This window comes from Vipera ursinii (genome assembly GCF_947247035.1).
Source record: "Vipera ursinii genome assembly, chromosome: 3".
Lineage (NCBI taxonomy): Eukaryota > Metazoa > Chordata > Lepidosauria > Squamata > Viperidae > Vipera > Vipera ursinii.
In genome coordinates this window covers 119,771,880-119,795,139 of record NC_139516.1, presented here as the reverse complement: position 1 = coordinate 119,795,139, position 23,260 = coordinate 119,771,880, and the positions used below count along the sequence as shown (strand labels likewise).

Below are 23,260 nucleotides of genomic sequence, written 5' to 3'. Positions count from 1 at the left end.
CATCTTAGGCATAGATCAAAGCGGTTTTGGAGTTCGACGGCAAACTAGCCAGCACTGTTATTGGTATGTCACCCCAATTCTAACCGCCTGCCGAAAGCTACTGAAAAAGATTTTTTTCCCCGGAGGAAGTTTGTGGGTTGATGCCAGACTCTCCCTGGGTTAGTTAAGATATTTTTTTTTAAAAAAAAATATTTGCTCTTTTATCATTTAGCGAACAGCCGAGATTCTTCCCAGGTAGGTAAAATGAGGACCCAGATTGTTGGGGGCAATTAAGCTGACTTTGTAATAATGCCGCTTGGGGTGTGTGTGTGAAAGCCCTAACAAGCAGGCATATACATAGAACGAAGGCTACTGCTAAGCTTGTAAGCCGCCCTGAGTCTTCGGAGAAAGGCGGGATATAAATGGAATAAAAATAAAAATAAAAATAAATAAATAAATTCCGCTTGTGAACGCAGCAGGCTATAAATGCGATCAGTACAAGAAAGAAGCGCGTTGCCGAGAACGCAGCCAGACAGCTAAAACAGCGTTTCCCAACCTTAGGAACTTGAAGATGCGTGGACTTCAACTCCCAGAATTCCCCAGCCAGCTATGCTGGCTGGGGAATTCTGGGAGTTGAAGTCCACGCATCTTCAAGTTCCTAAGGTTGGGAAACGCTGAGCTAAAAGAACTGGGAGAGAGGGGCGGGGGGGGGGCGATGCCTGCATGCGTGAGCTGCCTACCCCCACTCCCGTCCCTTCTTTCGCCGCGGGACCCAAAAGATGGGAGATTAGGCGTAGAAAGATGGAGGGCCCTTCCATAAAGGGACCTTAACATCCACCCACCCCCCCAACCGGAAACGCGGATGGAAAGAAGGCGAGAGCCGTAACGCGCGTCCCGGGTGCAGCCGCGGGTCCGCGCATGCTTGCAGGGCTGGTTGCGGTGGCCCAGCGGCAGCGCCCACCCTCGCTGGCCGCCCGGTGACTGGAGCTCCTGGAGTGACGTCACGGCCGTGCGCACTTTGCGGTTGTGCTGTTGAAACCGGGTGGGAAGGAAGGAAGAAGGAGCGAGCCGAGAGATCGCGGGAAGGGTGGACGGCGGAGGCGAGCCGGAGTGAAGCAGGTAGGCGCGGCTGATCCTGATCCTGATCCTGATCTTGATCCCGATCCTGCTGCTGCTGCTGCTGCTGCTGCTGGGGACGACGCGAGGGTTTGGGACGGAGCTTCGGCATCGCCGCTGGAGAAGACCCCTGGCAAGCTCAGGGTTTGTGGGTACGTGCCCGTCGAGCCTAGTCGGCTTTTTTAGACGCCGGGGATCGGGTAAGCCAGCTTCGGTCCCTTATCCGGAGTGTGAAGGCCACTCGACGGCTCCAGCTCTTTGCGGCTGCTGCTGTGCTGGTGGTCTGTCGGAGGAAGGAGGGAGTGGGGGAGGCTGCCTTTCTGCTTCTTCACCCCACTCGGGTCCTTTTTCCCCCCGGAAGGGAGGCTTAAGAGAGGCGAGCGAGGTTGTGGTCTGCTAGTAAGTCACATCGCGGGGCCGAGGAAATCGTGGAGGAGGAGGAGGAGAAAGGCCAACAGGTTTGCTGTGCCCGCACCGTACTTCGTGTGTGTGTGTGTGTGTGTGTGTGTGTGTGTAACCTCTGAAAAGGGGATGCCCCAGCCCTCCTGGCCTTAGCAGCAGCAGCAGGATGATGTGGCTGTTAACCCTCAAATATATATAAATATATATAAATGCAATAAAATAAAATAAAATAAATAAATGTCAAAAGTGCGGTTCTGCCCTTCCAGCATTTCTGGGAAGAGCGACATTAACTAACAAGGCTGCTGCTGAGCTGGCTCCTTGTGACTTGACCAAAGCCTCTTTGTTTGGGGGCCAGGAGGAAGAGGCCTCTGGGCAAAAGTTGAATCTTAACTAGCAGAAGGATGGGCAATAACAGTTCGTTGGTGGTGGCTGGGGCGGGGCAACTGTTGTTCTTTGAGAAGGACGGGAGGAGGAGGCTAAATAACTAGGGCTGTGTATTCTGTTCTTAATGTAGTACTGTAAAGTGCAGTCTGGCTAGGGCCCAATCAAGCCCTCTTTGGCTTCAATTATTTTACAGGGTGGCCTTGAAGATAAAAATCCAAGGGGAGGATGGGGGGGGTTAAAAAAAAAGTGCAAAAAGTTCTTTAAGAGGGATAAAACTGTTTTCAGACATCCATATTAGTATTGGATGTCTGGAACAAGCGTGGGATATATAATTTTATTGTTATTGTTTTATAGTTTATTGAAAATGTCAACGTATGGGTAAAATTTACCATAATGCCCTTGCTAATGCTGATCTCATTTCATTGGCAAGCTTGTATTACCACGCAGCCTTTCCTTAATAACGGCCTTGGAGAAGACTGACCTGCAGAATGCAACTCAGTACTTGTGATTTTATCTCTTTATGTAATTTTTTCTGTCTCCATTCCTCATCTTGTGACTCTTTATTTTTCTCCCCTTTGAGTAAGAAGTAAAATTACGCTGTTTGCTTTTTCTTTTCTGAGGCTTTCCGGTACTTGGGACTGAATTTTTGGGCAAGACCACTTCCCAAACTCCTTTTGAATGTCTTTCCTGATTTTCTTTAAGATTGAGATGAATATCTGTCTACCTTTCCACTATATCAGACATGTCAAACACAAGGCCCGGGGGCCAGATCCGGCCCGCGAAGTGGTTTTATGTGGCCCGCGAAGCCATCCTGGAAACAGTGAGGGAACGGCCCCCACTGCCTTGGCTCTGGCCCAGAGACCCTCCTTCTGCCAGAGACCCTCAGATCTGTCCCACTTCTGCCCAGGCCCTCATAGGCACCCTTGATGCGAACGATGCCCACCCAGTAGGCCATACGCACTCTAGCCACGCCCACCCAGTAGGCCACACCCACCCTGGCCATACCCACCCGGCCCCCTGAGGGCAACTGCAATGCTGATGCGGCCCTCAATGAAATTGAGTTTGACACCCCTGCACTATATTGTTTCGAAAACAAATTATCCAAATTGATTTTTGGTCAAGATGCTCATTTGTTAATTACAGTCTCTGTGTGTATTAATTGCTGTTACTGTGTGGGTCATATGCTGGATCCAGTTCCCTAATTTAGTTGCAGCTTTACAGGAAACTGTTCTACTGTTTTACTGCTGTAGTTCAGTAGAAATGTTGCATTTATGGTCTGTCACAACCATTGGGTTTCTTTTTTATCTTCCTCATTCCTGTGCTACCTGTATTCATTTCAAGTGCTTCACATTTATTACCAAAGTATGTTTTCAATTTGATAAATGATCAGATTAAAATAACTGAATAACATGTAAAGTTAAATTTAATTACTATAAGACTGAATAAAAGTCATCACTTGAACAACAGATAAAATAGTATAAAATGCAAGAATATATAAAAGATAGCAAAGAAAAAGTAAAGTCATTGTTCATAAAAGTAAAAAAAAGACTTAAGAGGCAGAGATATTTGACTTTCCCTCCTCGGTCCTCATGATTTTCTGGAATGGCATAGTCATTTATGAAAGCAATATTGTGTGGCTTTGTGATTCCTGACTTTATTCTAAAGATACTAGTATCTTTTCGTGTTTGAGGGTCACTGTGGACAACTTCTTATGGGGAACGTTTGGTTTTGGAGAATGTGAAGACACAAACATTGCCACCCTTCATTTATGATAAATATTGGGGGCAGCTAAAAGATCTGTTATGATATACGAATGTGTATGAGCCTATTGAGCCCAAACCTATTACAATATTTATGTCTCTTTGATGGGATAATATTGGAGTCTAAAAAGACAGACTTTGCTTACTGTAAATTTGCTATAAACCATTGGTCTTAGGAAACTGGTTCATCAAATGCATGGCCAAGCTACATCACAGTTGAAATAATAGCTCACTGGTTAGGAAATGAGGGGGTGAGACAATTTGAACTACTGGAATCATCTGTTTCTCCTAGTACAACCTTCATCATTAGGTTTCTGTTGTGAGGATTAAATGATTCCATGTGAGCTACCTGGCACTTCTTAGAACAGACATGTCAAACTCGTGATGTCACCGACGTGATGTATCGGAGCTTTTTCCCCATTGCCGGCAATGGGGTGAGTGCGGTTTCCTCTTGACGCGTCCGGCCTCTGAGCCGGCAGTTTAACACCCCTGCCTTAGAAGAATAGCAGGACAGGAATAATTAAATAATTATGAAGCAGAGTATCCTTTGGCTTTCATATGCAACAGAAAATGCTGAGGAGTCCATGGAGGAAGGACCATAAGTTCTGCAAGGACTTTTTCTGACCCAAACACATAGTAGGTACATGGAGAAAAGACTTCTGGTGAGGACTCATGGCGAACTAGGTGTCTCTGAGGGAGCAGAAACCTCATTTATGGCAAGATTGGTGACCAGACAGACCTCTATGGATAAAGGAGAGATTATGAGATTGCCCTCTTGCATTATGGACAGCTGCAGGAACTGAGCTTTCCACAATGGATTCATGAGGTAGCTGGAAATCAAGGAAGGGATTCTATCAAGTTTACAGCTGCAAAGTTCTGCTGAATGTCATTTCTTAATCACTTTTGGAAATTGCCAGTTATTTTTCAACTAGTGAGATCCTTTCAATTGACAAGTTTTAGAGGATGCACTGGATTAGTTTCCATTAATCCTTAACAAAAGTTTTAAAGAGAAGTTTAAGGATATTGCTAACTTAAAGATAAATTTTAAATTTGACTACTAACACAGGATGGAGCAAAACACATTATGCTGAACATTTCTGAGAATATTTGTAAGCAATGCATTCAGAAGTTAATCTTAAAAGTGTATGCCATTATAGATAAATGACTTTTAAGATATATTGTGGAACAGGAACAGATTTTGCTAGACAGGAATAGGACTGATTGAAAAGTGGATTTGAAAATGATAGGTTGAAATAGTGATATGGAAGATTTTACACTGGATATAAAAATTAAATCAACTGATGCCTTAATAATGAAAAGGGATATGCAAGTGGCAAACCAAAAGAGTGAATTAGATAACTTTCTTATCTTGGATTAAGAAAAGAGATCTGATAAAGTTCTGAAGGATTTTTTGAGAAGTTGAAATTCGAGGACATTTGAAGGGATTAAAGATCAAAGATTATTAAAAGAAAAGGGAAGGAATATAAAGTGGATTTAGCTGAACAAGGTTAAAATATAGTTAGTCCTCAATTTACGACCACAGTGGAACCAGAATTTCTGTTCCTAAGTCAGACACTTGTTAAGTGAGTCGTGTCCCATTTTACCACCTTTTTTGCTGCAGTTGTTAAGTGAATCCTGTGGTTCTTAAGTGAATCTGGCTTCTGCCATTAACTTTGCTTCTCAGAAGCCAGCTGGGAAGGTTGCAAATAGTGATCACATGACTCCAGGACAGAGCAATTGTTACAAATACATGCCGGTTTGTCAAGTGTCCAAATTTTGTTCACATGACCATGGGGATGCTGCAATGGTCATAAGTGTCCTAAGCCACCTTTTTCAGTGCAGTTGTGTCTGCAAAGATGAAGTCAGGAAAACTTAAGTCTCAGAACGACGTAAGTTTTGCAACAAATGTCAAAAGTAATTTAAAAAGTTTCTTTCAACGTGTAAAAAAACAAGAAAAAAGTCAAGGAAATGATCAGTCCACTAATGGGAGAGGTTGGGAAGGAAGTGACAGGCGGGGGGGGGGCGGACAGGAGAGCTGCTTAATTCATTCTTTGCATTTGTCTTCATGAAAAAGGAAAAAAATAGCCCAACCTACCAAAAGCAGAACCATAAAAGACAGATTAGGAATACAAGTTAAAATAGATAAGAAAATGGAAAGAAAACTCCTATCCACCCTAGATGAGTTCAAATCACTTTTGAATTGTTTTATTCTCCTTATGACAATCCATGAACTAAGACAGATTCATGAAAAACATGTTTTTGGAGTTTCAAATACTCAAATCTTGTATTCACTTTTATATTTATCCTTCAAACACCCAAAGGTTTCAATTTCAACATACAGTACAATTAGGGCCCATAAGTAAATAATTATCACCGGAAACAATTTCATGCATAGCTCAGTAGATGTAATTCAAATGTAGTCTGACTTGTTAGGTCACCATTGGTCAAACAACTGCTGTAATGGTGAAAACTGCACCATAAATCTTATCAAGTTGACAGAATTATAGAATTCGATTTAAGTCTTCATTTGGGACTCCTATGCTCATTTCTCTTATTCAGTGTTATGTAATGGGTAAACAGTGCTTGAACTGGGTAAAATTTTGGTTTTTTCCCCCCTAATAAGACATTTCATCTTTTTATTTCAACTTTTTATTGTTTAATATATCACCAGTCAGTCTTCTTCATTGGCCTGCCAGAGTTGTGGCTTCTAAAATATGGCTGTTTCTCTATTGTTGCTGTTGTATGGATGAACTACTTTTCCCTTGAGAAGCACTTAATGAAAATTTTTCTGTGCTACCGTTTACTAAACTTCTTGGGTATGGCAGCTGCTTCTAGGATTTTGAGTCAATTGGAGAAGCTGTGGAAAAACAAAGCTGCTCTAGCAACATCAACAGTACATGGAAAATTGCCTCCTATTAATGAATATCTAACCAAGGTGGTGTTTTTTTTTTAATAAGCAGAGGAATAAATGCTGTACCTTGGGAATGACTCAGGTTTCTTCCTCTTGAGATAATAATGTAAAGTGTGTAAACAAAAGCTCACATTTACTATTATTGCTTACCAGCAGCAATAAGACATTTAGGGCTTACTAGGTTAAATGCAGTTACTTTCAAGCTTCCCTTGAAGGGAAGCATAAATGTTTTTTGCTCTAACAACCACACTTTGTGCTTTGCCTGGGGAATATTCGCCTGCAAATATTGTTTTATGCAGTGCTTTTTTTGTAAAAGGAAAAGGTGCCAGAACTCACACATGTCATACAACCCGCCTTGCCTACCCTACAAGGTTCCATCCAAAAAAGGCGCCGGAACTCCGTTCTGAGCGTTCTATGAGGAAAAAAGCCCTGGTTTTATGACATCAAGCGTCACTAAGGGACAAAATGGTTGCCTTCAGCATTTTCATAATTAATTCTCCCTCAGTAGTAAAAATTGACCCAGTGTTTTGGAGGAGAGTATTCAGAAGTTTAAAGAGATACAATAGATAGTTTAGAACTCCACCATCCAGTACTGTCTATTTTGCCTCTTAACTACCAACTTTCAGTTCCTCTCAGTAAATCAGGTCTGAACATTTCAACCCACCCATTCTGAGGTTCTCAAGGGCTGAAAACGGAGTGCCAGAGAACTGCCTATTGCTTCCCCTTGCTCTAAGAAGTCCGTTGCATCTGCTGGGGCTCTGCTTGATGATAGGTGTGATCATTTCTTTGTAAAGGGAAAAAGGTACTTTGAGATTTAGAAAGAATAATTCTGTTGAAGATTAGTCTGTGGCTCCCTAGCTGTAAATGAAATATAGAATTAAGCAAGTTGCTTATGAGACATTTCAAAGTTATGTTCCTTGTTTAAAGAAAACAATTGAAAATAAAATCTGTTTCTGTATTTTTTAGGGAACACATAAGTATCCTACATGAATTACGAAAATCCTCCACCATATCCTGGCCCAGGCCCAACTGCCCCTTACCCACCATATACTCAACAGCCATCAGGCCCTGGTCCATATCCTGCCTATCAGCCAGGTCCTACAGGCCCATATCCAGCTGGTCAACCAGGCTACAATGGTTACCCACCATACGGATGGCAGAATGCTCCACCTCCAGGGCCAGTCTATGCAGATGGACCTAAAAATACAGGTAATACAAATTGTACAGATTGCATGATTCATTACAGATCTAATAGTGAAAGCATGTTAATGAGAACATGGCGTTCAAAGGGTGTTTCTTGTTATTGCTAAACTTTTATCCAACTTGGCAATTCTTTGAAAAGAAGAAAGTATTTCTGTCTGTTACCTTTGCTTTATCTGTTACATTTACTCTTATTTCTTCTCTGATAGTGGTTAGGCTTGATCCACTGGACTCCAAAGTCAAGCAGGGTTGGACCTTATCAGTATCTGAACAGGAGTCTACCAGGGAATTGTATAGAGTAGGTGATATTGATTAGGCAGCTTCAAGGAAAAATAATTGCAATTTGCTATATGATAAGAAGCAATGACATAGTTTGATCTGCATATACTTTTATTATTATTAGGAGTACTGCGGTCCTTAACCAGATAATACACTTCTTATATAAACAGGTTATTTTTTTCAAATATAATGTAATCAAGGAATTTTTTACTGCATGTATTTGCTACAAATTGGAATTGGAAGTGAATTAGTGTGAAACTACTACAATAATAAACCGAGGAGAAAGGAGAAGAATGCAGTTTCTTATTGTGAGAAAATATTGTGTGACTTTTTCTTGCGTGGTATGTAGACCTGTTTTGTATGCTGCCCATAAAACATGAGTTTCGTTTTCCTAGAGAGCTGCTTCATACGTATGTTGATATCCCAAGTAGAATCCTTAATCTCCATCCGTTGAGAAATTGGAAGTTATGACTCTGAGCTAAGGCTCTGTAGTAGCTGATGAGATTACATTTTCCTTTCCACGTGCAGACAGATGAACACCTGATGTTCTGACAGTTCAGATGGCATTCTTAGTAGGAGAATGAATTCCAGGAATGAAGCATATAGCCACTCTAATACTAATCTTTATTTAAGTGTTTTTTCCTATTTTATTTGTTGAAACTGCCTGACATTAAGTCAATTGTTAAGGTAGTGATTGGATTACAGATTGCACAATTCTTGCACAGGAATTAAAGAGAATTCTGGGCATCAGTAGATATGAAAATATTCATAAAGCCATAGAGGAGGGTTACCAAGACTATTTATTTATTTATTTTTTATTTATTTTAATCCCATTTATATCCCGCCCTTCTCCGAAGACTCAGGGCGGCTTACAATCTAGAGCACAATGTGCTTAGCAATAGCCTTCATTCTATGTATATGCCTGCTTATTAGGGCTTTCACACACACCCCAAGCGGCATTATTACAAAGTCAGCTTAATTGCCCCCAACAATCTGGGTCCTCATTTTACCTACCTCGGAAGGATGGAAGGCTGAGTCAACCTTGAGCCTGGTGGGATGCGAACCTGCACTAATTGCAGGCAGCTGGTGTTACTTAAGGAGGCATTAGCCCACTGCTCCACCAAGGCTCAAGACTAGTCGGTATACCAGTAGGCTGAAGTTTCTTAATGGGTGGTGATCAGGAATAAACAAAGTAGACATCTTGATTATTGCGAACTTGATTACTGTAAGTCTTATCTGACCGTTTACTTGTGGATTTTGTTTTACCAAATTAACTTGTAGATAGCTTCATGCTCTCTGCCTCTTTTCCTCTCGTCTTCCCCCTTTAGCTCCTTGTTCTGAATGTGTCTTAACAAGTTTTTTGTTTCCCCAAAATGTCTGATACCTAAGGAATACTTCCCTCCATGTTGCATACCTTTTTTTTTTTGGTCTTGTCCGGCCTGAGGGACTACCTCTGAAAAGGTTCTGCCTTCATTCTTAATGCAGCTTGACAAAAACACATTCAAGCTAATCCTATGCTTAGATAATAATTTAAAATGAATAATAAATTCTCATTAATGGCCATTTTCTGTTTACTGTTGTACAGCTGATTTTGTTTTAAAAACATTGTTTTGCTACCAATGTTAAGTTAGGTGATCCTTTCTTTTACAGGCCACCCTTCAGAGGAGTTATTAACAATCCTTGTTTCTTCTGTGCTTAATCAGTAACTAATAATCTGTATAGGTGGAAACCAAACACACGCACTCATGATAGAACCAAAGGCAAGGCGCCCCATTTTAAAATAAAACCACGCAAACTGTTTGCATCGAGTAAAGTGGTACTTGTCATAAAACGTCAAAGCCTACAGATAAAAAAAATTAAGATTAACTCTGACCTACAGCCGATTAGATAACAAGTTGCTGAGGAGGCTGGTAGTTCGTTTTCAGTCAAAGGGTTTTATATGTGTGCCTGTGCGTTTAAGATTTCAAAATCAATGCAGATACGGCAAAACTGGGTGGGGCAGAGGAGACTTTGGCCTTCATTTTTATTGGGACCAGAAGAGTTTGATACAAAATGTCCATTTTAGTCTAGTTCAGTTACAGAAAGTTGGTGGTGCTATCTCTGGAATCAGCTGAAGGGAGGCTCGGTTTTTCTTAAGTGATGTTCCTACCACTGTCAAAAATCAGGATAAGAGAATTCCGATTGGCTAATGTTTTCAGAAAAGAGCCCTTCCCATTCTTCACAGTATCCTTGTTCTCGCTGTTATCGTAAGAAAAGAACATGCATTACTTTTAATAGCCAAGCTGTAAGGTGAAATTCAGTTTCGATTCCCCCCCCCCCCCCGTTAGCTACTGCTCCTTGTTCAAATTTAAATTCACGAACATCATTTCTTTCTGCTTGAGAGAGAGATTAGCGATGGCTGTTTGGCATATAGTCAAGATACTGAGTGACGACATAAAACGTGGCTGCTTTGCATTTGATAGTTCATAAACAAGTGGCTAAAAGGAAATCAGGCAGTCCTTGACTTATAACCATAACTGAGCCAAAATTTTTGTGGTTAAGTAGGACATTTGTTAATTTTACAACCTTTTTTTGCCTCAGTTGGGAAGTGAATCACTGCACTTGATAAGTTAGTAACTTTGACTGTTAAGTGAGACTGGCTTTGCCCATTGTCTTTGGTTGTCAGAAGGTCACAAAAGCTGATCAGATGACCTTGGGACACAGCAATGGTATGAACCGCTTGCTCAGCATCTGATTTTGGATCACGTGATCATGGGGATGCAAAGGTTATAAGTGTGAGAAATGGTCACAAGTCACTGTACTGTTCTGAACAAATCTCTTAAAAACCTCCAGTGATGGAACACCCGCAACATCCAGCCGCAAGCCATTCCTCTGACTGTTATCACTGATTAGAAATTGTTCCTTAACTCTAGGTTTGATCTCTCTGTTAAGCTTCCACTGTTGTGTCTGGTCCTGCTCTCAAGTGCTTTAGAGCCCCTCTTCTCTGTGACAACCCCTCCTATATTAGAATACTGCTATCATGTCACCATTAGTCCTTCTTTTCATTAAACTAAGCATACCCAGTTCCCACAACTGTTCATTATAAGGTTTAGACTCCAGTCCCCCAATCATCTTTATTGCTTTTCTCTAAACTTTCTAGGGTCTCAAATGTTTTTTTTTATTGTAACCGAAACTGGACACAGTATTCCAAGTGTAGTCTTACCAGTGCAGTGTAAAATGGTACTAGTATTTCACATGACCTTGATTCTCTGTTGATGCCACCTACAACTGCAGTGGTTTTTTAGGCAGCTGCAACAAACTGCTAGCTCATACTTAACTAGTTATGCATCAGGACATCTAGATCCCTCTCAGTTACTGCTGCTGATCTGATTTTATTCTATATCTGTGCATATAGTTTTTCTTGCCCAACTGTAAGACTTTGGTTTTCTCATCACCGAGTTGCATTTTGTTGGGCCCAGTGTTGAAGTTGGTCAATTCCTTGATCTTAAGCCTATTTTCTAAGGCTATTTCCCACAGCTTGGTGTCATTTGCAAATTTGATGAGTTCCCCATGTATTCCTTCATTTAAATAGTTTACAAAGTAGCCCACTGCAAGTTTTCCTCCATGTCGAGCTGAACCACATCAGCTCATTTCCAGTCCTCTGGTAGTTCCCCAGTGCTCCAGAATCTTTGAAAGATATGGTTCAATGGTTCTGAGATCACGTCTGCCAGTTCCTTCAGAACCTTAGGGTGTAAATCCATGTGGTCCTGGTGATATGAAGTCTGACCTACACATCTTTCTCACTTTAACCAGCCTCTATCATTGTAAAGAACACGGCTTCTAAAAATAGATCTATTGAGTAATGATTATTTCAGAAATGTGTGTGAAGGCTTTCTTTTACTATTAACAGCAACAAATGTTCTGGAGGGAAAAAAGGAGAAAAATATGGAAAAATAATAATGCAAGCAGCCCTCGAGATACAACCATTCCTTTAGCGATTGTTCAGAATTACAACAGCATTGAAAAAAGTGACTTACAAACATTTTTCAGAGTTATAAAAAAAATGCAGCATCCCCAGTTTTGCAGCATCCCCATGACTATATGATCAAAGTTCAGATGCTTGGCAATTGGTTCATACCACATGATCCCCTTTTGCGACCTTCTGATAAGCAAAGTCAATGGGGAAGCCAGATTCACTTACCAACTGGGTTACTAACTTAGCTGCAGTGATTCACTTAATGATTGTTATTTATTTATTTATTTATTTATTTATTTATTTATTTATTTATTTATTTATTTATTTATTTAATTTATATACCGCCCTTCTCCCGTAGGACTCAGGGCGGTTCACAAGGTTATTTAAAAAACAGATACAACAGTTACAAAACTTAAAATCAATTAAAAGAATTATATAAACCTTGCAATAAAACCCGAGTTAAAAAAACAGTTAAAATCCCAATTAATATGCTCAGACCAGGCCAGAGAGCTCAAAGAGCCAGGTCTTCAGGTCCCGGCGGAATGAGCGAAGGTCAGGGGCAGTCCTAAGCTCTACAGGCAGCTGATTCCAGAGGGCCGGCGCACCCACAGAGAAGGCCCTCCCCCTGGGTATTCTTTTACCGGCGGTACCCTGAGAAGACCCTCCCTGTGGGAGCGCACAGGATGAAGGGAGCTTGATGCCGGCAGCAGGTGCTCCTTCAGATATCCCGGACCCAAGCCATTTAGGGCTTTATAGGTCATCACCAGCACCTTGAATCTCACCCGGAGGGCAACCGGAAGCCAATGCAGTTTGTGGAGCAGAGGTGTTACATGGGAGTATCGGGAAACCCCCATCACAACCCGCACGGCTGCATTCTGCACCAGCTGAAGCCTCCGGGTGGTCCCCAAGGGCAGCCCCATGTAGAGAGCGTTGCAGTAGTCCAATCAGGAGGTCACGAGTGCATGAGTGACTGTGCGCAGGGCATCTCGGTCCAGGTAGGGCTGCAACTGGCACACCAGGCGAACCTGGGCAAAGGCCCCCCTGGTCACGGCTCCTATATGGTCTTCAAAACTGAGCCGTGAGTCCAGGAGGATGCCCAAGTTGCGAGCCCTATCGACGGGGGGTAACACCTCACCCCCCATCACTAAAGGTGGAATAGACTGGTTAGTCCGAGATGCCGGTATGCACAGCCACTCAGTCTTGGCAGGATTGAGACGAAGCCTGTTTCTCTCCATCCAGACCTGGCAACGGGACATCAGGCGAGGGCATCACTGGGTTGGTTCGGGGTAGAAAGAAAAAGTTGGGTATCATCAGCGTACTGATGATACCCCACCCCGAAACCACGAATGATCTCGCCCAGCGGCTTCATATAGATGTTGAACAGGAGGGGAGAGAGAACCGACCCCTGAGGGACTCAGGGCAGACCTCTGCCCTCCCGTCAACCATTGTGAACGGCCCAGGAGATAGGAGAACCACTGCAAAACAGTGCCTCCCACTCCCAACCCCTTTTGTGGCAAGAAAGATTGTAAAATTGGCCAAAATTCACTTAGCATATGTCTCATTTAGCAACAGAGATTTTGGGCTCAATTATAGTTGTAAGTTGAGGACAACCTGTACAGAAATATGAGCAACATCATAACAGGAAGTGCAGCCTGTTTTTTAACTTCGGCTGTCACAAACAGAGAGAGCTGTGAAACATTGCTGTATAATTACTGCATTACTCTCTATAAGTGTAGGAGGACCAGTATCTACATTACAGTCTCTATATTAGTAAGGGCAAAGGTGGAAGACTAGATTTGCTCCAGAATGTTTAAAGGAGAAGGACTTAAAGGAGTTTCTTTCTCTATGGCTCCCCATCTTGCTTCGCATGAAGTGACCCAGACCTGACCCCCCTCCTCCAAATTCCTGAAGTGTTTATTTGGTTGTTCTAAAGAGAGTTCAGTTAGTCTGATGAGATTCTTGTAGATAGGTAAATAGCAGTAAAGAAACTTCTCTGATCAGGTCAGGGTGTCATTCTGGTTCCCTTGTTTTGACACTTACTATTCAGCATTGGAAAGACAAAAAGGGTGGCTCCTGTTCAGGGCTTTGAAGAATTGATTAACATAAAAGTAGTCCTCAATTTACAATGGTTTCTTTTAACAGTAATTCAAAGTTACAGCAGCCTCAGAAAAAGTGTCTTACAACCCATCCTTGGAAGTTATAATCATTCCACCACCCCCATGAAATTGAGTGCTTGGGTCTTATAAAAAAGATAATTTAATTTTTAAAAAGTAACAGTCTAGATTCAAAATGTATAATGATCCATAATATTTGAGAAATGTAAAATATGTATTACAGCAGCCCTTAATACTAAAAAAATCCTTTCTTGTAGGATTTAACTACTGTATTTCTTGCTGACCACAAATATGGAGCACTTGGTAATAGAAATTGCTACAATTGTAGCAGATTTTGAATTTCCACTGACTACATAGTACTTGGTAAAACTATCCCCTAGATAGGAGATACTGCTCTTGTATAAAAATTCATCTTCAAATTTTATGTTACCTAATGTAAATATCTGGCTTCTCTTGGAGTCATCTACAATAGGGGTCCCCAACCTGTGGGCCGCGGCCCTCTACCGGGCCGTGGCCTCTTGGCCACCAGAAGGGATGGCCAGTGTGCATGCACTCACCCCGCACACTTATGCTAGTACTGCCCGAGCATCCTAGCACTGCCCCACCCCCAAGCGTCACGCCAGCACTAGTGTCGCCCTGAGCAATCCCGCTGGTGCTACTGCCACCCCATTTGCAGCACTCGCGCTTGTGCAGCCCTGTTTGCATGTGCATATGCACTCGTGTGTGGCCTGTTTGTACACTTGTGTGTGGCCCATTTGTGTGTGCATGCACGTGCATAATGGTGCCTGCCTCCCTTTCCCGGCCGCCAAACCAAAAAGGTTGGTGACCTCTGATGTACAATCTCTTATTTTCCATAAAATTTGTAGTCATGTTGGATTAAAAATTGGCTAATACACGCTTTTGGAAAACTGTAAAAAATAGGAAAGTTACAGGAAAAGTTTTTAAAAGTTAAAAAGAGAAAACAGCAAACGAAAGCCATATGTGTTATAGGTATCTGTAGGTATATCAAAAACTTAAAAGTAAAATAATAATCTAAGACTTCCAAGTGGGACATAGCTCGTCTCCTTTCAGAGTGGAAGAAGTAAAAAGAGATTATAGAATCTCATACTTTTTTAAATTCAGGTGCTCCTGCAACAATTAAATTCCCACCCAGCAATTCGGTCATAAGCAGTATCCAGGAACAAATAAGCAAAAATGCTGGAAAAAGGAAGGAATTGATCCCTTTTCGCTTAGCTGTCAGAGAAGCTTTACTGAGTTGCTTCTGTAAAGAGAGACGCGGAAAAGTCAAGCTCATCTTTCCATTCATGGGGTCCCAACTACCATGACAAATGCAGAATATGGTCCCATATAATAGATTTTAAGTACCTACAACAAGGGATTACACTTTTGAGCTGAATGGGTCTCCTGAATATATACTTAAGACTCCTACTGCACTGTTAAAATTTGATATTCTTTTTTTGCTAAAAGCTGCTAAGGCTCTGATAAATGGAATATTTAAAAATGTAAATTATTTCTGCAATAAATGACCTATTTCTCTTAACAATTTTATCTGGAATACATTCAATCAAGCAGAATAGGAAAGAGCTTGTAAAAGAATCTCAGCTGGGATCTCTTTTATTTTTGTATGTTCAGCCAAGGCTGTCTGTCTGTCAGCAGCAGGCAGCTTTTCCCTCTCTGTAACAGAAACAGAATTTCATCCACTGACTGCTGGAGGCAGCACATGGCAACGTTACTACATGCGGATGATAGAGGGATCCACTCACTGATGGAGCTAAAAGACCTCACTCATTATCCTTCTGTACAGAGCAACAGCTGCTATTCAATTGCAAGAGAATTAAGATCACGGTATTTGCAAACAGAGAAACGTGACCTGAGTCATAAATGAGCAGAAGCTGATTTAACTATCTAGGCAGGGATGATTTTTTTCCATTCCTCTGAAAATTGAAAAGGGCATGGTTTATATAGTCCAGAATGCACTGCAACTATTTTCTCTTCTATGGAAAGGGAGATCAATAAGTTCCATTTGCTATGAAGCTTTTTGTGTCTAAGGCCCTAGCATAACTTCTCTATGGAGTGGAATTAGATTTAGGAGAGTAAGTCATCTCTATCTGAGAGAGTTTCTGCATTGCTGTTTTCAGAATGCAACATGCCGCTTGGACACCTTCCTACCTGCCCCAAATGACATATTCCATTCCAGACACAATATTTTGCTTAGAGATGGGTCTCAGATTTGAAACTCGACTATGGGTGATATGTAACTTTCAATTAAAGCCAAATTTCTTATCACAGACAAGCATGATCTTCTAATAGAAGAGCCTTGGTGGAGCAGTGGGCTAATGCCTCCTTAAGTAACACCAGCTGCCTGCAATTAGTGCAGGTTCGCATCCCACCAGGCTCAAGGTTGACTCAGCCTTCCATCCTTCCGAGGTAGGTAAAATAAGGACCCAGATTGTTGGGGGCAATTAAGCTGACTTTGTAATAATGCCGCTTGGGGCCCTAATAAGCAGGCATATACATAGAATGAAGGCTACTGCTAAGCTTGTAAGCCGCCCTGAGTCTTCGGAGAAGGGCGGGATAGAAATGGAATTAAAAATAAAATAATACGAGTAGATGCCTTTTTGTGAATCACGGAAACTGAAGGTAGAACGAAAAATGCTGCAGACTGAGCTGTCTCCCAAAATGTTGGTGGGGATGGGCTGTGCACATGGCACAAGTAGGAGAGATGCTCAAGCAGAGATTTAACGGATGCCGGAGGCTCAGAAAGCTCAAGGCACAATCTTTGCAAGTAGGGTAGCTGGTTTCCAGATTTCCCAGCTCCCTCGTGACTTGGGCAGCACACAGTATATACATTTCAAAAAGTAAAATATACGCAGTACAAGAAGCAGGTATGTGGGGAAATTGTAAAAAAGGTCTCCCAAACCAATTATCCCCACAAGAGTTCTGCCACTTCCTCTTGAGTCAAGGCTTGAGAGAAGAGCCAGGTTCTAAAGACTTTTTAAACAAAGTCAGGATGGCAACCATATGAATCTTTTGGGAGATTGTCACTCCAGAGCAGACATGTCAAACACAAGGCCCGGGGACTGGATCCGGCCCGCAAAGTGGTTTCATGTGGCCCGCGAAGCCATCCTGGAAACAGTGAGGGAATGGCCCTCACTGCCTTGGCCCTGGCCCAGAGACCCTCCTTCTGCCAGAGACCCTCAGATCTGTCCCACTCCTGCCCAGGCCCCCATAGGCACCCTTGATGCGAATGATGTAGAGCTGGCCATGCCCACCCAGTAGGCCATACGCACTTTAGCCACGCCCACCCAGTAGGCCACGCCCCCCAGGCCACACCCACCCACCCCCCTGAGGGCAACCGCAGTGCTGATGCGGCCCTCAATGAAATTGAGTTTGACACCCCTGCTCCAGAGGGAAGGTGCTATCACAAAGGTGGTCTTCTTTCTGGAACTCATCAGATGGCATTATTTAATCAATGGGACATGCAGCGTACCAACTCTACCAGGCTGTGTAGGATGGGCCTCAACTACAAATCCCTAAGCAGCACAATATCTGAAACAATTTACACTTCATCTTTATACATTTTAACATTCTCCCTGCGGACATTCTCAACATTAGGTGTAAGAATGCTTCATGTGATGCAATACCTTGCTCGTGTGGGAAACAAATGGTAGAAACACCCTGATCCAGCTTTTTTAGTTGTGCCTTATTCTATAGAGGCATCCATTGCAGCCTGATAACCACAAATTCCAGGTTTTCCAGGTGTTTAAGGAAACTCTCAATTTTCTGATTTCATGACTAGTAAGAAAAAATGCTCTTTGGCAACTTGTGAGTATGGCACTGTTGCAAAGAGGAATAGAAACTCTGGGAAGATACAAGTCGGAGGTCTTCCATTTTATTATTCAATATTGTATTTTGTATTGATTTAATATTATCAGAAATAGTGTAATACATATTTTTCACATTGGTCTCATTGCTTGATTGCTAATAGCCTCTGTTTATGAGTGCAAAATTGACCAAACATTACAAGATACTTTTCTAATTAAATTTTGCTATGTTTGACTAATTCTCTGACTACCATTTCCTGAAATTATGGTTCATTTGTACTGTTCGTGCTCTACCATTTTCTTTTCCTATTGGCGTCTCTGTCAGAATATAGTCAGATTGCATTGGAGTGTGTGAAGTGCAGGTCTCGCTGTGATGATTTTTGGCATGAAATGTCATTTTATTTTGCAAAAAGGCGTTCAGAAACTAGCTCGTTCAAGAGACTGCCTCTGGAAGGGGGTAGTGGATTGTTTTTGTTTTGGAATGTATAAACCAGCTGACAGCAGGTTCAGGTATCTGTTTGTGTAAACTGTGCTGTTGCATCTATAAATATTTTGTGGAGTGATATAATCCGCAGGTAATTTTGTTTGGGGAATACGTCCCATTCATTATCCATAAAAGAGAGAGAGAGAGAGAGAAATGCTGCATATTATGAAAGCTGCAGCACAAAGCTACGTCCCATTCATTCTCCATTAAATCAATCAATCAAGGAGTGCTACATATTATGAAAGCTGCAGCACAAAGCTTTCATTCGTTTGGCAAAATTTGCCTAAAGCACTCTTGCTCACCTGGCCCCCTTGAGACATTTTGGATGAAGAGCTCTAAATAGGAAATAAAAAAAATGTGTATTTTATTCAGGATTCGATTACCTTGCTGCTGATCTCTCAACATTTCCAATTTGTTTTCAAAGAGCTGTTTATAAATGCTTCCGTTCCCTTCTTTTCCCACAGCATGAGATAAATAACAACTTGAGAATGTGGATACCATCTTGTAGGCTGGGAAAAGAGTGGGTTGGGGCTAATCTCCCTCTTCCCGCTGCTTCCTCCACAATGAACTCTCTTGCGTACTTGAACCGTATGGGTTTCCCATGCAGCCCTCTGCAGTCTGCAGGGTGACTGATGGGTCACTTTCATTTGTCACGAAGCAGAACCAGAAATCCAGCAATGGGTCTCCCAGTTAGTTTGGACTTTTAATATTTTGAGTGTAATAAATTTTCGTATCTTGAAATCTTTTCAAATTACAATTAACTTTAGCATTTACTAAACAAATCAGATATGTTTCCCTTTTCCTGGATGCCATTTAAAAAGTAAGTTGCCTAAATATTAAGTTACAAATAACGTAAAAGGCAAAAACATTTTTAAAAATGTTACGAGAAGAAAAACTGGAATTTCCATATTAGTCCTCCGCCTTCAGCCAGGAGGAGAGGTCATCTGAAATGTCAGTCAGTCCACTGACCATTAGCTTAGTAAAGCTTATAGTAAAGGCTTAAGAATGTCCTCCTTTTGTTAGTAATTATTGTTTACTCACTGTTGCCTAAGCTGTCCTTAATATCATGCCTACATGTTTTCATCTCCTGAATACCATTTCCCCCTTCTTTCTTACTCTATAAGGACCAAAATGCTGCAGCATTTTTCTCCAATCTGGAATGCTTCCTTGTTTCCAAATAGGGTTGTCTCTAATTGTGGAACTAGTTGGAGGTCAAACTTTAAAGCTATTTTTATTTCCTTGAAGGCCAAAAGAGACTACAGATACAGAGTGTCATCTTACACTGGGTGCATTCTAGTAGGAAAATCCTTTAAAGAAATACCTTCTCCAATATTGCACAATTGAAACTTGGAAATATTTCCTTGGACAAAATACAACCACAGTGGCAACTGTGTTGTTCAAAATGTTGCAGGAAGTAATTAAGACTGACCTGTTTAGTGCTTTTTTATCCAACAGTTGGATTATTGGTTCCGATATCTCAATTTCTAGTAGATTCTTTTGAATTGTGTTATTTACCAGAGTTTCATTTGCAGACCCATTTGTAAAGTGCTTGGATGCAGTCTTCCATTTTCTATTAATGATAACTTTTGAGTTTTCCTAGCTTATCTGAAATTTTTTTAGTGATTTCTTTGATCCTCTTTAAAGTGTCTTTTATTTTCATTTATGTTCTCATTATTTTCCTCTATTAAATTTCTGAATTAAATATCTTTCCTTGTCCTTAAATAATGTACTATAAAAATTTGTGTTCCTGTTGTGCATTGCTTCTGTTCAAAGCTCCCATCCTGTTTTTGTTGCTGTCATGGTAATCCAAAAGCCATTTGGATATTTTTCCTCTTTGAAAAATAGGTTACAGTACTTCAAATAGATAATTGTAGTTTACATTTTGCGCACAAAATTTAGCTTTAAAGAGCCATTTAAAATGGCAGGGACAAGAAGATCTATACAATGGCAGATATGTTTTGTTCTGTCCCAGCCTACGTGAGTCCTTGTTATGCTCACAAGGAGAAAACCTCTTCCAAGAAACAGGCAGGAACCGCAAGAAAAAAACAACCCCTTTTATTCTCACAGACCTGAGTCAATGTCCAAGGCAAGCAAACCCAGTCCACAGAAACTCGATCTTCAACACAACGGTTGCCTTTGGCAACCAGCACCTCCCACACTTTCCCTTTTATAATTCAGCCAAGGCGTGGCTTCCTAATGCCTTCTCCTTTGCCTTTGGAGCCACCCCACTGCATTCCTCTGTCCTACTCACTTCTCTTGCCTGCGCTTTCGTGCATCCTGGATTTGTCCCAACTGTTCTTCATCACTGTCCAACTCAGACTCCCAGCACAGCTGTGTCTCAGCCTGAGCGTGAGTAGAGGGGCCTGGCTCCTCATCCAACTTTAAGTCTTGGAGCTCCTCAGAGCCTTCCTCTGACTCTAATGTCACTCCAGGCCCCTCCTCCTCATCTAATTCCTCAGACCCAGCTGCCAGATCCACTGGCTGGTAAGGAATCACAATATGTATCTGGGGCTATGGAAATGATGAGTCTACAGTTCTTTGGATGTGTATCCTCACTTCCAGGACTTTTTAGTCAAAAGTACTTGTGTCAAGCTTACAATGAATGTAAGTGTACTAGTCCAGGGGTCCATGGACCAGTACCGGTCCATGGCATGCCAGCAACTGGTCCACACAAACAAGCACAAGCCCCATCCATGGGATGCAGGCAGCACACAAAACCACACACCCTCCGGTCTGCAGAAAAACCTCTCTCTACGTAACCAGTCCCTGGTGCCCAAAAGAGTGCGGACCTCTGTACTAGTTGGCTATCCTGAGCCAGAAGGTGCTACTCAGAATGTAGTGTAGCAACAGTTGAGCACATGAGGCCTAAGCTATTATTCAGTTCCCTGCATTTGCATAAAAGATTGGAATTAAGACATGGTTCCTCATGCTTTGATGATGTGTATTTTCTTTTCTCAGTGTACGTTGTGGAAGAACGGCAAAGAGATACCTCTGGTGAAAGTACCTGCCTGACAGCATGTTGGACTGCATTGTGCTGCTGCTGCCTTTGGGACATGCTGACCTGAGATCCCTGAGAAGCAAAGCCTTTTAATACCTCTCTCTTGGAGTGCTATGCAGTCTCTTCCTCCTCCTTCTGCTCCTCTTCGTCTCTTCTTTTCAGCAGCTTTTTAGTACTGTAATAAATGAGATGCTTTGTCCGAGGATAACATGCTTGCCAGAGTTGGATGCATGAAGCTGAATACATCCTTTTTGATTTGAGTGGAGAATCCCACTCCCCTCTTCTTATGATTGTTCCTTGCATAATGTACTATATTCTGTTCATCAGAATGCTTTTACTATAAATTATGTATTCATAATTTACACATACTTAGAAATGGAGTAATATGCAATAATTTAAGGCATTTTTTGTTTTCTTTACTTGCTTATTTTCTGTTTTAATAAACTTTGTCCAATAAAATGTGATCCAGAAATTGGTATGGTACTGATCAGTTTTTTTCCTGAAAATATTTAGAACACACAAAATGCCAGGTATTTGCATACTGGCTCTCAAAGATAGGATAAAAGACTATTCTTTTTGTGTCATCCATTATTATCTAAATATGAGAAGAATCAGTGGGGTGCGATGGTTAAACTATTAGATTATAAAGAGGGAGATCCAGTTCTAAGTCTACCTTCAGCCAAAGTAGTTCACTGGGTGATTTTTGGCCAGTTAATCTCTCTCAGCCTAGGTTGTCTCACAAGTATACTTGCAAGAAAAGTGGAAAAAGATAACATTATTGGACTAACTTCTGTCAAGGAAGTGATAGTCATTGCTTTTATTAGGATAGTCAAATTCATGAAGAATAATAATTACTCTTGAGGTTGATGGGTCTGTATTACCTCCAGAATCAAAATCATATGTCTTAAAGGCCAAGGCTGTAGGCTGGTCTTATGAAAGTCACATTTAGACAGCTTTGTATACAGCTGAGCTTTGCACAACTTCTCAAGTACTACCCTCACTAGCCTCACATGCTCTTCCATGGTCTTGGTATAAATTAGAATGTCATCCAGGTACACAAGCACCCCTTTGTACAGGTGTTCATGCAGGACCTTGTTTATTAACTGCATGAAATACTGCTGGTGCCCCTTGCAGCCGGACTGGCATCACTCAAAATTGGTAGCAACCCAGAGGGCAGTCAAATGCAATTTTCTACTCATTCCCCTTTTTAATCCTCACTCGGCAATAGGCTCCCCTCAAGTCCAGCTTAGTAAAGATCTTCCCCTTGGTTAGGTAGCCCAGCATGTCCCTCAGGGGGAGGGGATACATATTCGCCATGCAGATGCAATTTAATCATCTGTAATCTATGCATAATCTGATAGACACGTCTTTCTTCTCTTTGAACAGTACAGGGGCAGCCATCCTTGACTTTGCTGGCTGGCCAAGTTCTTGTCTATAAACCCCCAAAGTTCCTCCATCTCCCTCAGTGTCATGGAATACATCTTTAGCTTTAGTAATTTAGCCTCTGGGAAGATCTCAATAGCATAATCGGTGGGGCGGGTGTACATCTGATTCCTTCTCACTGAATGCCTCTGCTAGGTCATGGTATTCAAAAGGAACGAGTGGCTCTAACACTTCACTTTCCTTTAGTGTATTTGCTTATTCTGCTTTCATTTTCCTAATTTGCCAGCTCGTGTCTGGCTTCTGGCTAGCCGCGTTCCTCCTCATTCACCCACTTGTTGCTGTCCAAATCTACTGACAGATTCCATTTCTTCAACCAGGCTAGTCCTAGGACCATGGTCTTGGTCATTCCAGGAGCCACAATAAAACAGATAGCCTCTATGTGGGTCTCAGCCCTGAACCTCACTGGCTGTT

At 41.8% G+C, this 23,260-nt stretch overlaps 1 protein-coding gene across 2 annotated transcripts; it reads left to right on the top strand.

Moving 5' to 3' along the window:
- Window positions 1–859: 859 nt before the first annotated feature.
- Window positions 860–21,872, top strand: CYSTM1 (cysteine rich transmembrane module containing 1). Of its 2 annotated transcripts, none has more exons than XM_083358360.1 (3): window positions 860–1,098; window positions 7,519–7,761; window positions 21,367–21,872. In XM_083358360.1, exons 2-3 carry the CDS (start codon window positions 7,539–7,541, stop codon window positions 21,471–21,473), a joined length of 330 nt encoding a protein of 109 aa, XP_083214486.1. In that variant the 5' UTR covers window positions 860–1,098; window positions 7,519–7,538; the 3' UTR covers window positions 21,474–21,872. The 2 variants fall into 2 exon arrangements, with proteins under 2 accessions (XP_083214486.1, XP_083214485.1); XM_083358359.1 differs by having other exon boundaries at window positions 882–1,247.
- The last annotated feature ends 1,388 nt before the right edge of the window (window positions 21,873–23,260 follow it).